Source organism: Silurus meridionalis, chromosome 6 (assembly GCF_014805685.1).
Source record: "Silurus meridionalis isolate SWU-2019-XX chromosome 6, ASM1480568v1, whole genome shotgun sequence".
Lineage (NCBI taxonomy): Eukaryota > Metazoa > Chordata > Actinopteri > Siluriformes > Siluridae > Silurus > Silurus meridionalis.
The window spans coordinates 15,686,366-15,700,730 of NC_060889.1; the positions used below are offsets into that span (position 1 = coordinate 15,686,366).

The 14,365-nt window shown below is 36.4% G+C and overlaps 1 protein-coding gene across 1 annotated transcript; it reads left to right on the plus strand.

The window, feature by feature from the left end:
• The first annotated feature begins 2,817 nt into the window (after positions 1 to 2,817).
• Positions 2,818 to 14,075, plus strand: tnk1 (tyrosine kinase, non-receptor, 1). The gene is given in 17 exon segments (XM_046850767.1): positions 2,818 to 3,280; positions 6,474 to 6,526; positions 6,622 to 6,722; positions 6,725 to 6,760; positions 6,763 to 6,810; positions 6,932 to 7,002; positions 7,087 to 7,275; positions 8,661 to 8,813; positions 9,044 to 9,321; positions 10,251 to 10,377; positions 10,592 to 10,738; positions 11,010 to 11,104; positions 11,406 to 11,624; positions 11,762 to 11,823; positions 11,923 to 12,404; positions 12,585 to 12,680; positions 12,762 to 14,075. Coding segments are annotated over 15 exon segments (2,208 nt in total). The 5' UTR covers positions 2,818 to 3,280; positions 6,474 to 6,526; positions 6,622 to 6,655; the 3' UTR covers positions 12,900 to 14,075.
• Positions 14,076 to 14,365: the final 290 nt, after the last annotated feature.

Below are 14,365 nucleotides of genomic sequence, written 5' to 3' on the forward strand. Positions count from 1 at the left end.
ACACATGTACTCTGTCTTACTCCTACTGACTTTCATTCCCCTTCTCTCCAGCACGTACCTCCAGCTCTTCAGGCTCCTCTCTTCTCTAGGCCCTGCTCCCTACTCTCACCACAAATAATAATATCATCTGCAAACATCATAGTCCATGGAGACTCCTGTCTGACCTCATCTGTTAACCTGTCCATCACCACTGAAAACAGGAAAGGGCTCAGAGCCGATCCAACCTCCACCTTGAACCAGTCTGTCGTTCCTAATGCACACTTCACTGCTGTCACAATGTCCTCATACATGTCCTGCACCACCCTCACATACTTCTCTGACACACCTGACTTCCTCATACAATACCACAAATCCTCTCTCGGCACCCTGTCGTATGCTTTCTCCAAATACACAAACACACGATGCAACTTCTTCTGACCTTTTTTATACTTCTCCATCAACATCCTTAAAGCAAATCGTCTGTGGTGCTCTTCAACGGCATAAAACCATGCTGTTGCTCACAAATGGTCACCTCTTCGCTCAGCCTGGCTTCCACTACTCTTTCCCATAACTTCATAGTGTGACTGATCAACTTTATTCCCTGTAGTTACTGCAGGTCTGCACATCTCCATTATTCTTAATCAGGGTGAATATATATATATATATATATATATATATATATATATATATATATATATATATATATATATATATATATATAGTCCATTTTTGTCACACCCACAACATGCATTCCTATTATACATATTAAATGATTTAATCATTAATTGAATTACATATATAATGGGAATGTAACTCACCATTATGCAGAATCAGTGGGAGATTAATCAATGCATACAAAAAGAACTGCAACTAAAACAAGTGCAGGAAATTGCCACAAGCAGAAGATGTTTTTATTAAACACCCTGCAAAAACACTTTTGCTGATTGAAAAATTTTGACAATTTTTTTTAAGAGTTTTAGTTTGATAGTAGGTTTGAGGAACCCTGCATTTACAAAATCTTTGTAGTTTTTGGAAGGGGCAAAGTAAAAAAATTTTATTAGTTGTTGCAAATTGGATGGAAAAATATAAATCAACTGATAAGACATAGTGTGCAGGCCCAACATATGGCAGAGTTAAGTCCGAATTGTAGTTTCACATGTTTGAGGTTATGCATTGTTGTTATTTACTGTGCTTTATGGCTAAAGGTTTGTGGCAACCTAACCATTATACTTCCATATGCTTTTTAAGCCTCTTATTTTAGATTTGGTCCTCTTTGCTGTTATAACACCATTAAACTTTCTGAAAAGGCTTTCTTGGTTGTAGGGATTTGTGCTCATTTAGTCACAAGAGCATTAGTAGGTTCTGAGCAATGTTGAGTAAAGAGGCCTTGGATGTAGTCAGCATTCCAGTTGAGGCCAAAGATGTTTAGTGGGGTTGAGGTCAGGGTTTTGTGCTGGGCACTAAATTTTTTCTTTCAAAGCAAATGTGTCACTATAGAGCTGTCTTTGTGCACTGGGGTATTGTCATTCTCAAACAGGTTTGGGCCCCTTAGTTTCAGTAAAGGGAAATTGAATTGCTACAGCATACTAAGGCATTATATACAGTTGTGTGGTTCCAACTCTGTGGCAATAGTTTGGGGAAGAAACACTAGAAGAAATGGGTGTGATTTTCAGGTGTCCACAGGACTGTCTTTAGAGTTGTTCAAAGATCAACGCAGGTTAAATGTGTTAAACAGATGCACCCATGGTTTCAAGGATCTGTGAATTTCTGGTAAAATATTCCTGGGGTGGTCATTTCAATCATCATTTGATTTGATCTTTACTACTCTGCCAAAGAAGAGTGTCAAGAAAATCAAGTGTAATTCTGATACAGATCATGCCCTGAATCAAAAAAAGGAAGCATTCACTTAAGCACCAATCAGTCAACTCAATCATATCAATTAATTAGCATTGTTAATGAAGAACAATCACCTAATTATATAACAACTATTTAACAAAAAGCAGGTTGTGAATTGTTTGTGCTGAACAGCCTGGACCAGATTTGTCTTTAAATGAGAATATTTAAATCTGTGTAAACCTGTGAAACAGTGCAGGTTGTTCTGCTGTCCATAGATTGATAATATCACAAGGGATATTAGGAAAAGAAATGTATGTCTGCATGGATGCAGACTTTACCAGTGGGCACATGGAAGGTACTAAAGAACACCATTTTGACCATTAAAAAGAAAATAATAGAAAGCAATTACAAATTTAGCACAGCTCATTTAGTGGATGTTCCTTAAAATGGACATTGATTGCTGGGGACTCTGGATCAAAAGTTCTCAGAAGTGCAAAATAAATATTTAATTATTAATTAAGTCACCTGTGTTGGACTCCGGGAATGGATGAGTATAGCTTAAGGCCTAACATTCACTCACCCAGACACATGTAAATGTGGACTGCAAGGGAAAAGAAACATATCACACACAGGGCCTTTCTGTATTAGTCTGAAAGCTGTAGAGAAAAGAAAAGAAAAGGGGGAAGCAGTGAGGAGTAAGAATCTAGTCAGACTGGCCTGACTAGATCCAGGAACTTAGAAACAAAGCATGCAAAATAAAGCTCAAGGAAAAAAAAAATTACTTTTATTTTCTTTCATTTTTGTTTGGTTTGGTTTTTCCCCCCATGTGAAGTTGCAGCACTACCTACAATTCTGATGGTGTAAAAACAACCAATGATTTTTTTTTTTTTTACACAGGATTTATGATTATTTATCCTCAGTGCAACAAATCAAGACAATCAGAAACGCATCTGATTGTTGCTAATTGTATTTTTGTGAACGTCCACTCTGTTACAGTGCAAAGCAAAAACATCTCCTCGGTGGATGTTGGCGGAAATTGTAGGTGTCATGCTCGTTGGACGAAGGTACAGGTGGATGTCGATGGGCGGAGAGCCGGAAGAGGAGGAGTGCACTTGGAGTTTTTGGAAAACTCTGGTTAAAAGAACTTCAGGTGGAATCTCCTGAGCTACTACTGAGCACTGGATTAGTTCCAGGATTCCCCAAAAACTGTCAATAAGGGAAATACTCTGTGTAAGCGACATCAGATCGGACCGGGCACTATTTCCTGCTGAAGATCGCACAGGTTTAAGCCAGGGAGACGATTTACTTTTAAAGGAGAATCTGTGTAAAACAAGCTCGGGAGTGTGACCTGAGCGATAATACTGCAGTCAGATTTAACAAGTTATGGACAGAAGCATACAGGCTGCTATGTAATTCACGAGGAAAGAAGATTTCTCGAAGAAACTCCGACTCTCGATATTTACCTGTAAGTATTTACCTGGTGTAGGACTGAGGGTCGAGGTTGCGTGAGTTTACGTCAGAGCGTCGCTCGTGCGTGACGTTAGCGCTTCCTGGAACCGAAACCGACACCCTTATATGTGTTATAGATCACAAATAAAATTTACAATTTACCCAAAAACCTATATACCAAATCTTTTGATGTACCAAATTAATGATACTTTTATAAAAATAGATCAATCTGTATAGTCTGTATGTATAGACAGCAAACTCTTATGCTGTATATATGCAGTATATAGTCTCAGGAATAACCTTAGCAACATGAATGTAAATACATACAGTGGGTTTGCTGAGGTATAAAATGTCTTTGTTGCCTAACAGTATGAAAAATTATTAAATCCTGGTTTGTAGACACACAATCAATGATGATCACAATAGTGAACACAATTGTGCTTTTTAGTTTTATATAATTTATATTGTTTTATGGTATTAGTGTGTGTGTGTGTGTGTGTGTGTGTGTGTGTGTGTGTATATATATATATATATATATATATATATATATACATTTTATATTTTTCAATAATATACAATATTTTCTACATATCTAACTGTTCACTTTTTTATCAATGCATGGTTTTACAAAACCTATATCAGCCTCCTTAGGTTTCTGCTGCTAACATGGAGGAAATGACAAATACATGATGAATGCGTAATTAAAGCAAAGCACGCGTTGGCATTTGTGCCAGTTCATGCACCAGTTCATATGGGTCACATGTAACAAACACAACTATTTACCAGTTAGGAGTATTGGACAACTACTCTGGATACCTATTCCTATGTTCAGTCAAATGAAGATATGAATCACAACTGATCCCTTACATTAATAATTAATATTTATCAACTAATTATTTTCTTATAAATTTTTGATACCTTGTATCATGTTCCTTATAGATTTTGGAATCAGAAGGACGCATGTAATACCCGGTAAACACTTCAAGACACACCTATTTTATCATAGACCTTCAGAAACATTCACCTCTGCATAATTGCCAATTGTTATCTTGTAAGGGCTTGGCAATGTGACAATATAATATAATTTTTTTAATTCATTATGCTATATTTGTAGATATTTGCATACTCTTATGCCATTTAGAAACTCTGACTAAAAGATTAGATCTTAAAAATGTTTCCCCCCTTTCCCAAGGTTTTTTTTAATGCAACACTGAGTCTGTGCAGGTTTGTTTGCTAACCTTGTGTGTATTATATTTTAGATGTCTGTAATAGATTGTGATTGATTCATTGACATATTTTGGTCACTCATCCTCGATTTATAAAAATAAGGCTTTGCTGTATCTATGAGTAATCATATGGCTTACTAATCAACCTTAGACTGAGAAACTGATTTCACATGTGCATTGTTTCTGTGAAACTGTTTTCTTAAATTCATTAGATTTCCTCTCAGTGTTCTGGGTGTGGGTTTCTGGGTGTATCCCAGGAGAATCTTATTTTCTAAGTCTGTTAGTCTGTGCTTGTCTGAACTGGCCCCCATGTTATTGACTCTGACATGCTTAGTGATGCTTCAACTGTGTTTCATTTATTCATTTAGTAACGGTTGTGTGTGAATTCTTTGTGCGCTATCTGTCATTCTAAATACTTTTTATTTCCTGGGATACTGCCAACATCAACATTTGGTAATTACTGTTTTTTTACACTTATTTTTTAAAGTTACAAATATTTAGGATTTGCCTATACTTCAGGTAGCATTTGCATTCTTTTTATGTGGTGATAAAATAATCACTATGAGATTTATTGTAATGTTTCAGTATCGAATTGTTAAGTGTTAAGTGAATGTTCCAGCTGATTTAAGAAATCAGAAATTCAATAGCAACTTGTATTCCATCAATAACTAAATACATATTGAACATAGTGTTCACACTGTCTAATACTACATGGTGTTTTGGCTGTTTCATTGTGATTCTAATACATTACTATAACTATATTTAATAATAATCATATAGCATTTATATAATTACAGTTATATAGATACAGCTATGTATGCTGTTACTGCCCACGTCTCCAGATACTCCCGCTGCTCCTTTTTAAATTTATATACGCTTTTATTGGTCACATATTACAAAATGACTTTTTACTGAATTCATTATATCTTGCTGAACAAGTATGATAATCAGCCAGCCAGCTGCATTATACATGGATGTTTCAACCTTCCTTATACTATTACAATGAAGCAGAGGTCATTAGTTTTGGGTTATAATGATGGTACTGTTAGTTTTACTGTATTCTGCCAAAAAGCTCTCTGTTATCTGTAAACATAATGTCTGCCTCTTCCCCTCTCTTCTGTCATGCTAACCATCTGTAGGTGAATTCTTCCTCCTGTAATTGTTACTTCTCTTTCTTTCTTTTGAGTCATGTAATTGAAGATATTGTGTTGCAGTTTGTTAAGTGTTCTTTAAAAGGCATGTTGCTTTGGTCAGAACATTATCATTGTTTTTTTGGTAAAAAAAAGGTTAAAATACTTTTAATGTCCGAGTTTCTGTTAGCAGGTTCAGTAACACTTATTACTTTTATTATTATTATTATTAGTAGTAGTAGTAGTAGTATGTGATTATTTTTATTTATATTTTTTAAATCTGCTTTGAATACAACCTTCAAATTTTAGTGTCTAGTGGCCTAGGTTCCTAAACTAAATGTTTTTTGCTGAATGCCTGTCTGTTGTCAGCAGCAACCCAGCATGCCTCCTCAATATAAAAACAGCAGACGTAAAGAATAAGACATTACAAAAACACTGCTTTCACAGCTCTAAAAAAAACAAGAACAAAAAGGTATTTTTTGTAATTTTAAGTTGTCTCTTTAGTTGCAAATATATCATTAATGCATGATGGCATTTAATTATCTATAAGAATAAATGTGCTCAGATTTACGATTGAGGTAAGGTTTTTTTCTGCAGGTTTTAAATAACTCGAGGTTTTATATAACTAACTTAAATAACTTTATATAAATATTTCAAGACAGAACATCATTTCTGTAATTGGCAAGTATGACCCTGGATCTTATTTCTTGTCCCAACTGAGTGGTGGTTCTGGTTTTGTTAGTAATAGCAATATTCATTGTATTGAATATAGAATTAATAAAATTGTTCTAAATCTGTTTTATAGATAAATTATATTTCTGTGTATATTGTTATTTATTTTGTTCTACTGCAGATTTATATAATTCAGCTGCAGGATTAAATGAAAGCTTGTGAATGAAATTTGATGTAAGCTTTTTTGGCCTTTCATATTATATAATCATTGTTTTAAAAATCTTTTATATTTAAGTGTATTTGTTTTATTCAAAACTTTCTCCATTCAGATTGCCTACTGTGTTGAACAGCCATGAAAATCTGATGGATCCGGACACTCAGTTGCTGTACCAGCTTTTAGCAGAAGTGCAGCTGGAGCGTTTTTTCCTGAAGATCGCGATGAACTCAATGTGACGCGTATCGAACACCTGATTATGTCAAGGACACGGATTTGGAACAGATAGGCATCAGAAAACCAGGTTTTTATCTCATATGCTTTGGGTTTCATAAATTTATTTCCATAGGTATTTTAAAGAATATTAAAAAAAAATTTAAAGCTAGATTTGCAAATAAAAACCAAACAAACTGATGTGTCAACAGGGCAAAGACGATTATGGGAAGCAGTCAAGCGATACAAAACAAATGCACGGCCACGATCATGGATGGCCAAGGTACAGTCTTGATACTTTATTATATATTCTCAACATTTATCTCATGGAATTTATACAGAAAATCTTTCAATCATCTTATGACAGGTCTTTACTGGCCGTGGACAAGAAGGAGGTGACCAGTTGAGTGGTGGTGCCCCTGGCCCAGGGCCGGATGTAGTACGAGCTGTCACTTGTCTTATCCAGGACAGTGATCTGGTGTTTGGGGACAGGCTGGGCTCAGGTTCCTTTGGGGTGGTGAAAAAGGCAGAGTGGCATACGCCTTCTGGACGAGTGGTTTGTTTCCTTATTTCTGCTAAAAGTTTTTTTACATTAAGTCATTAAAGTAACTGTGTGTAAATCAATATTTGTATTGGTTTAAATGATAATTAACCATGCTTAAAAAAATCTGGATAAATATAATACAACATTGTTTTGACATTTTGTTCAGTTGTGAAAATGTAAACATCTCGATTATATAATTAATGTAATTTTGTTTAATAATTAAATAATACATGCATAAATTAAATATGCAAACATTATCATTCATTTGACTGTAGAAAAGTCATAGTAAATAACGTTTGAAAACAGACAAGTTACTGTTGTAATAGACAAATGCTATAAAAAGAGAATGGAGCTGAGAAAAAAAGGGAAAAAATATGCATTGGTGAAACATTTGCTGAAAACCACAACAGTGACTAAAAAATGTAGTACCGTAGTTACACTACTGCTGTTATTTGCTGCTTTTAGACTCAGTGTTTGCTCACACCGTTTTAATTGAATCCATGTCTCGAGCGAGCAGATTGCACAACCTGATGCTTGCGAGTCCAGACAGAACAGATCCAGTGCGACTGTCCTGAAGTTAACAAACAGTTTACACAATAGCACTTCATTAAACTGTACCGTTTTCCCATGATACGGTTTACATATCTGTTTTTGTTTACCGTGCTGATGATTCGCCTTCATCCCTGACACCAGTGTGTTTTCTTTTCATGTGCTTGTGCATTACTGTGGTATTTCCATGCCATACAAGCCTCTTTAAATAACCTGCATGTTACAGTTTTGTTGCCTTGGATGACTTGAGACGCACACTTTTTTTCTGCTGCCGGTTGACCTGTACTCTCCACCATTTTGCAAGCGGCTATGTTCTCTCGCATCGCACTCACGCTAACCCATAGCTTAAGCAGCAAACTAATCGATAACGGCATTGTTTGACAATGAATTTCATTATTGATTATTGATTATTTTATTTATTAGTTGTTGCAGCCCTATTTATGTATAAGTTCTTCAAAATCAATTGTACTTCTCAAACATGCAAAGAATATTAACACTAAAATAATACAATTGGTCGCTAGAAACTAGAGGCAAGTGTACCATCCAAACACCAAGGGCAAAACCAACATAAAAGAGACAAAGAGGGTGGTTGTTGACCCATATAAGTTAGGCTGTTAATATAACAATACATGCAGTAATATAAAAATCTAAATTAATAAATTAATTCATACTGAATTAAAGACAGCTGTTTACTTGTTTTGTATGGGCAAGTGAGTCTGAATCCATGTAAAAGTGATGAGCATATGAAATGTTCTGCTGACTACAATTGACAAGTGACTTAAAATTTGGTCTCAGCAGTAGCACTGTAACTATTAAAAACACTGCATTTCTTATTTTCTTGCTTTTAGCTCCCTGTAGCAGTGAAGACTCTCAGAACCAATATGTCTAGGGAGGTGGAACTAGTAACAGACTTTCTGCAGGAGGTCACTACCATGCAGTCTCTGGACCATCCCAATATTATCCGTCTGTATGGCGTGGTCCTCACCCATCCTCTAAAGATGGTAAGTTGTGGTTCCCTTGTGTTTTACTGTAAATGTTAATCACTTGGTAGGCTGGGTTGTAAATGTTCTGGAGTTTTCCAAAACTGTAGCAAAAGGAAACACAGGAACATGTTGTCCAATTATATAACTTTGTTTAATGCTCAGGATTTATAAGGCAAAAACATTTCTAAATGATGAGCCAAGCTATATAAAAAAAAAAAAAACAACAAATTTTATTGTGTTTTCTTAAGGTGACGGAGCTGGCAGAGCTGGGTTCTCTGTATGACATACTCCGCATGCGGCGGGGCGTTTACCCACTAGCTCGTCTGTGGCACTTTAGCACCCAAATTGCTGCAGGAATGGATTATTTGGAGTCACGGCATTTCATTCACAGAGATCTGGCTGCTCGGAACGTGCTTCTGGCCTCCAAAGATATGGTCAAAATTGCAGACTTTGGCCTGATGAGGGGTCTGGGTCGTGACAAAGATCACTACATCATGGGAGCCCACCGACGTATCCCTTTTGCTTGGTATGGAATAAACACTTCTTTTTGCCAAAACATGTTACTGCTGATAACCATAACCCACCTGGAAAATATCAGACTCTTATATGGGTTCTGTGATGTTTATTTTATCCTGCATTTCTCTGGTACATAAATGCAAAAAGAATAAAAAGAGTATAACAAAAATTGATAACTAAACAAAACTAGTCTTGTGTGTAAAAAGGCATTTTAACAATAGCAATGCCGTTTATGTGGAGGCTGAAATATTTCTCCTTGCAAGTAAAAGTCTTTAAGACCTAATTTAGTTTTAGAGTTTTGGGCAATTCCCTGTGTATCCAAAAAAAATGTATGGACAAAGCAAACAATACACACTTTTTTTTTTGCCATAGTATACTTCTTTATCAACAATGGTAGACAGTCAATCAGTCAGAGAAAATAACTTTTTAGGCCAGCCTGTGGTTTGGCAAAAACACCTGGACAGATGTGTCACTTTTATTCTCAGTAAAGTATCTTCGTACATCCTATAATAACATAAAATATCATGTCAATTTAAAGACAATTTTGTTTAAAAATAAATTGTTTACATTTAAATATTTATGATTGAGGGTATTTTGAGTATCTATTTCCATTTTCCAAAACCATTTTTCTTAATGTTTTTATAAAAGTACGTTTTGATTCTAAACATGACATAAATAAGCCTTTCCAAAAGCCTGACATATTCTTGTACAATTTCAAACTGCTGTTCTGTTTTTGTAGGACACCCCTTGAAGCCTTTTTTAATTAATAGCTCTTCTGCCCACTAGCAGTAGTTCTGTGAATTGATTTGATTTTGTGGTTTATGTTAAAATGTAAATTTCTTAGCGGTGTGGGGGCATAGTTATGCATCTACTGAATAGATGGAGATTAAATAAAGTATATATCTCCCTTTCGTGCTTTTTCTCTCTCTCACTCTGTAGGTGTGCTCCTGAGAGTTTGCGTGTGGGCTTTTTCTCACATGCCTCAGATGTCTGGATGTATGGGGTCACACTGTGGGAGATGTTCACTTACTGTGAGGAGCCCTGGCTTGGATTATCTGCTAGACAGGTTTGTGTGTATGGATGTAAGGTGTTTTTCTGCAGGAATTGCACGATAAACTTGTGATATAGAAGCAGCTAATCTGTCAAAATGTTATTACGTCTGACAGACAAGCAAGTTCTATGAGGTTTTCTGTGAGGTTTCATGAGTTGCCTGCATTACGTTACCATTAAAACACCCATGTTCACATTGGTCACTAAAAGCATATTTTGTTCCATTGCAGATTCTGTTTCGTGTGGAGCGGGAGGGAGATCGCTTGCCAAGACCCCCTGACTGTCCTCAGGAGATCTACGGTGTGATGCGGAAATGCTGGGCCTGCAATTCAGCAGATCGGCCCACATTCGCCCAACTAACTACTTTGGTGGCTGAGGTTAGTCCTAAGTACACTTAAGCTATGTATGAAATTGCTCCATCATTTGTGTGTTGCATACTCTGGTGTTCAATATATGTATATTAAATGCAGTAAGTAGATTAGAAGGGTGCATGTGATTTTGTTTCGGAAGACTGTTTGGATTATATACTTCAAATTTTTTTGTTTCAATGATGTGTTCACCATGTTAATATATGTATATATCATATATAATACATGAAATATACAGTATATAATAATATAATGTTCTTACATGCTTTTATATGTCTAGGCTCAGCCTATGCTACTGTGTGCAGCACGGGATTTTGCAGAGCCCAGAAAGCTTACTCTACAGGTCAATGATGCACTGACTGTGATAGAGCATGGGTAAGAAATGGAAGGAAAACCAAAAAAAAATGGACTAGAAATGGGACAGATTAGCTTACCTCAGCCTTTTGAGTCAGCCCTTATTCTTTAGTCTTTAAGCTCTTTGCAAAGACCTCTTTGCAAAAGAGGTTTAGCAAAAGCTCTTTAATAGTTGACGCTTGACAGGAGCTAGAATTTAGGATTTATTCTGTTTCTGACTAAGCAGGGAAACTGGCTTTGATTTAATGCTTGTCTGTGGAAATTTTAGTATCAGTGTTAATATAGATCGTTTTCTATTCACTTTTTTTTTCTTGATACCTAGGCCGGATTTACCGGAGTGGAAGGGTCAAAACCAGAGGACAATGAATATTGGTTGGTTTTCTCCAGCACTGACCACTTCCTTCGCTCCTTCGGTGGGACCATTTAGTCCTAATTCTGGACCTGTTCATATTTCTTCGCCACTCAGAGGAAGCCTACAGCACACTGGACATGGAGACAGCAAACTAGAGCGTATCTGGGGAGCCCCAGAACGACTTGAGGAGTGAGTGATGTGGTTTGATTTCTTTTACCTGTATAACATGGAAGTGTGGTTGATCCAAATTGTTGTGTATGCAGTCCGATTTGTATGTTTTTGCTATGGAGGTTTACACTTGACTAAAAATAATGTGGTCATTACAGCAGTGGAAACTGGAGAACAGGAGTGAGAGAGAGGCAAGAATCCAATCTAAAGAAAATGGCAGGTCAGAACAAAGATACAGTATGTTCACAAATGCTGTCACCAGATACATGATGCCTTGTTATTCCATGCCTTGATTCCTCCTAATTTTTTTTTTTTCTAGGAATGTCCCGCAGTTTAGAATCTGTCTTGGGTGCCCCTCAGAACAAAGCTCCAGGTGGTAATGGTAACTGTGTTCAGCGAGCTAACGAACGAAAACCCGTCTCAGGTGCCTTTGTCATGGACACTCGCAGGTTCAGTGATGCAAGTGGTAACAACCCTCCTCCACGGCCACCACCACCCAACTTCAAACGTATAAAGCATCCAAATATGATTTTTGATCGGCGAGGAGCAGGAAATCCAGGGCCTTGGGCACCTCCTCCATTTCATCCAAATATGCAGTTCCAACCACAGCAGCAGACTAGAGGTTTTACCAATCTAACCAAGATGGCCCATTTGGCCAAATCAAGCCCCCAGCTTGATAGTGACATGGATATGGAGAAAGAAAGAGAGAGAGAAAGGGAACGGGAGAGAGAAAGAGAGAAAGTACAGGAAAGATACCCACCACAACAGACCCAGGTAGATAAGGAAACGATAAAATCACAGGTGTGGACATAATATATATTTTCTTTTTTTTCTTTTCTTTTCTAATAAGCTTACAAATGTAGCTTTTTAAAAATTTTTGTTTTACACTACACTAATAAATACTATAGTACAAAAACAAAATAAGAACAAACCACCAAATATAAATTTTAATCCGCCTGCAAATACGTTGTGATTCCACAGGTTCAGGCAGCAGTACATGGAGTAACTACTGAAGAAGTTCAGAAAGCCCTACAACGCAACGACTGGAATCCACTGAGGGCAGAACAACAGCTTAAGGTAAAAGAAACATTTTTTAATATATAATATATAATACAAATGTATATAGCCTTCACTTATCTACTACTGTGCTCTATTCAGGCAGAGCAACTTTACCACATGAACCAGTGCTCTCGAGATGAATGCCATAAGATACTAGCTCGCTACAATTGGGACCTTCAGCAGGCTAGCCGTTTCATTATCCGCATGGTTACTGAAAAACGCAGTGACAGACCATAGAACTGAGAGGATATATTTCAGTCAGATACCCTTACTAAGGAGATGCTCAGCTCTACACTTGAGGATTCAAAGGGCCTGTGTCAAATGGCAAAAGGGGGCATGACTAAACTTCCTTATTGACCACCACTGCGGGGCTATTCTCTCTTTTGTGGTTGGATTATTCCCGCCTTTTATGGATCATAGTCTATTACCAACTTGAGAAATAGAAGCTGCAGACCTAGTAACATATTTTTGGTAATCAGCGTTGGACCCCAATTTAAAAACCAAAAACAAGGAGCAGGAATCATCACTTTCAAGAAATAAGAGAAGCTTTGTTGCTACACAGTTGTAGCAAACAGACACCACCTTGTCCTGCGATATTACCGGTTTCAAAGTGCAAATTTAGTTTTGTGGAGACTGTGTCCTCTGAGCTAGAACCTGTCTCTACATGCACGAAAAGCTGCTTGCTTATCCAAATCCTAATTTGCAAGTATGTAGCAACTCAGCATTGCCCCCTGCCTGCTGAATGAATTATCCATAATGGACTTCTACAGACTTACCTACAGTGAATCACTCAACATCAGCACTCATGCTAAAAATGAAGGATTTGTTTCAAATGTTGTACTTCAGTATAATTCAAGCAAACGAAATGTGGGGAGAGGGTGGAACAGCAACTGTGGGCTTTGATTTTTATATATAGAAATTGTAGTTTATTCAACTTTTTTGATATGTAATTGGTTTATAGAATAAGATGAATGTGTAGATCTGAATCTGTGCAAGTTAACTGATGCTTATATTAACAAACTCTAGTGCAAGATAACCAGGAAATTGCATCCAAGAACAGCAGTAAGTAGAGAGTTCAACCAATAAACAAAATACTCTAAAGAAAGAGAGCTTAGATGAATGTTACTTAACTGTAAAAAAAAAAAAAATGAACAGGCAATACTAAAAGGCCAGTTATTAACATTAATGCCTTGTTTTTTTTCTAGGTCATTTTACAGGGCCTGGCAACAAAACAAATTTTATATCATCATGATAAACATTAGAGTAACTTTATTTAAAGAAATGTTACTTGGAGGAGCATGCAAGTGATTGAATGTTCCAACTTTTGTATCAAAGTGTGCTGCTTTTTACATGTTCACATGTAGAAACTTTTTTTTGTTGGCTTTAAATAAAATGGCACTTTATATTGCTGTATATATTGTGTGGCCCCTCACCTTCTACAGAAGTAAATTTAAATCTGCATATCATGCAAGCATTTACATTTGCAAATTCATAGAACTCAAAGTATTTGCTCCCCAAAGTGATTCATCCTTTCTATTGTGCATTGTAAAGATTGTAAGTATTAAAACATTTTCTCTTTTTCTCTGGATTAAATGAGCTGAAGTCAGCATTTCCCCCAGCAAACTGCTTTGAATTAAAAAAAAAAAAAAAAAAAAGTACATCTGTTAATCTTTTAAAAAAAAAAAAAAACCTTCAGCCAGTAG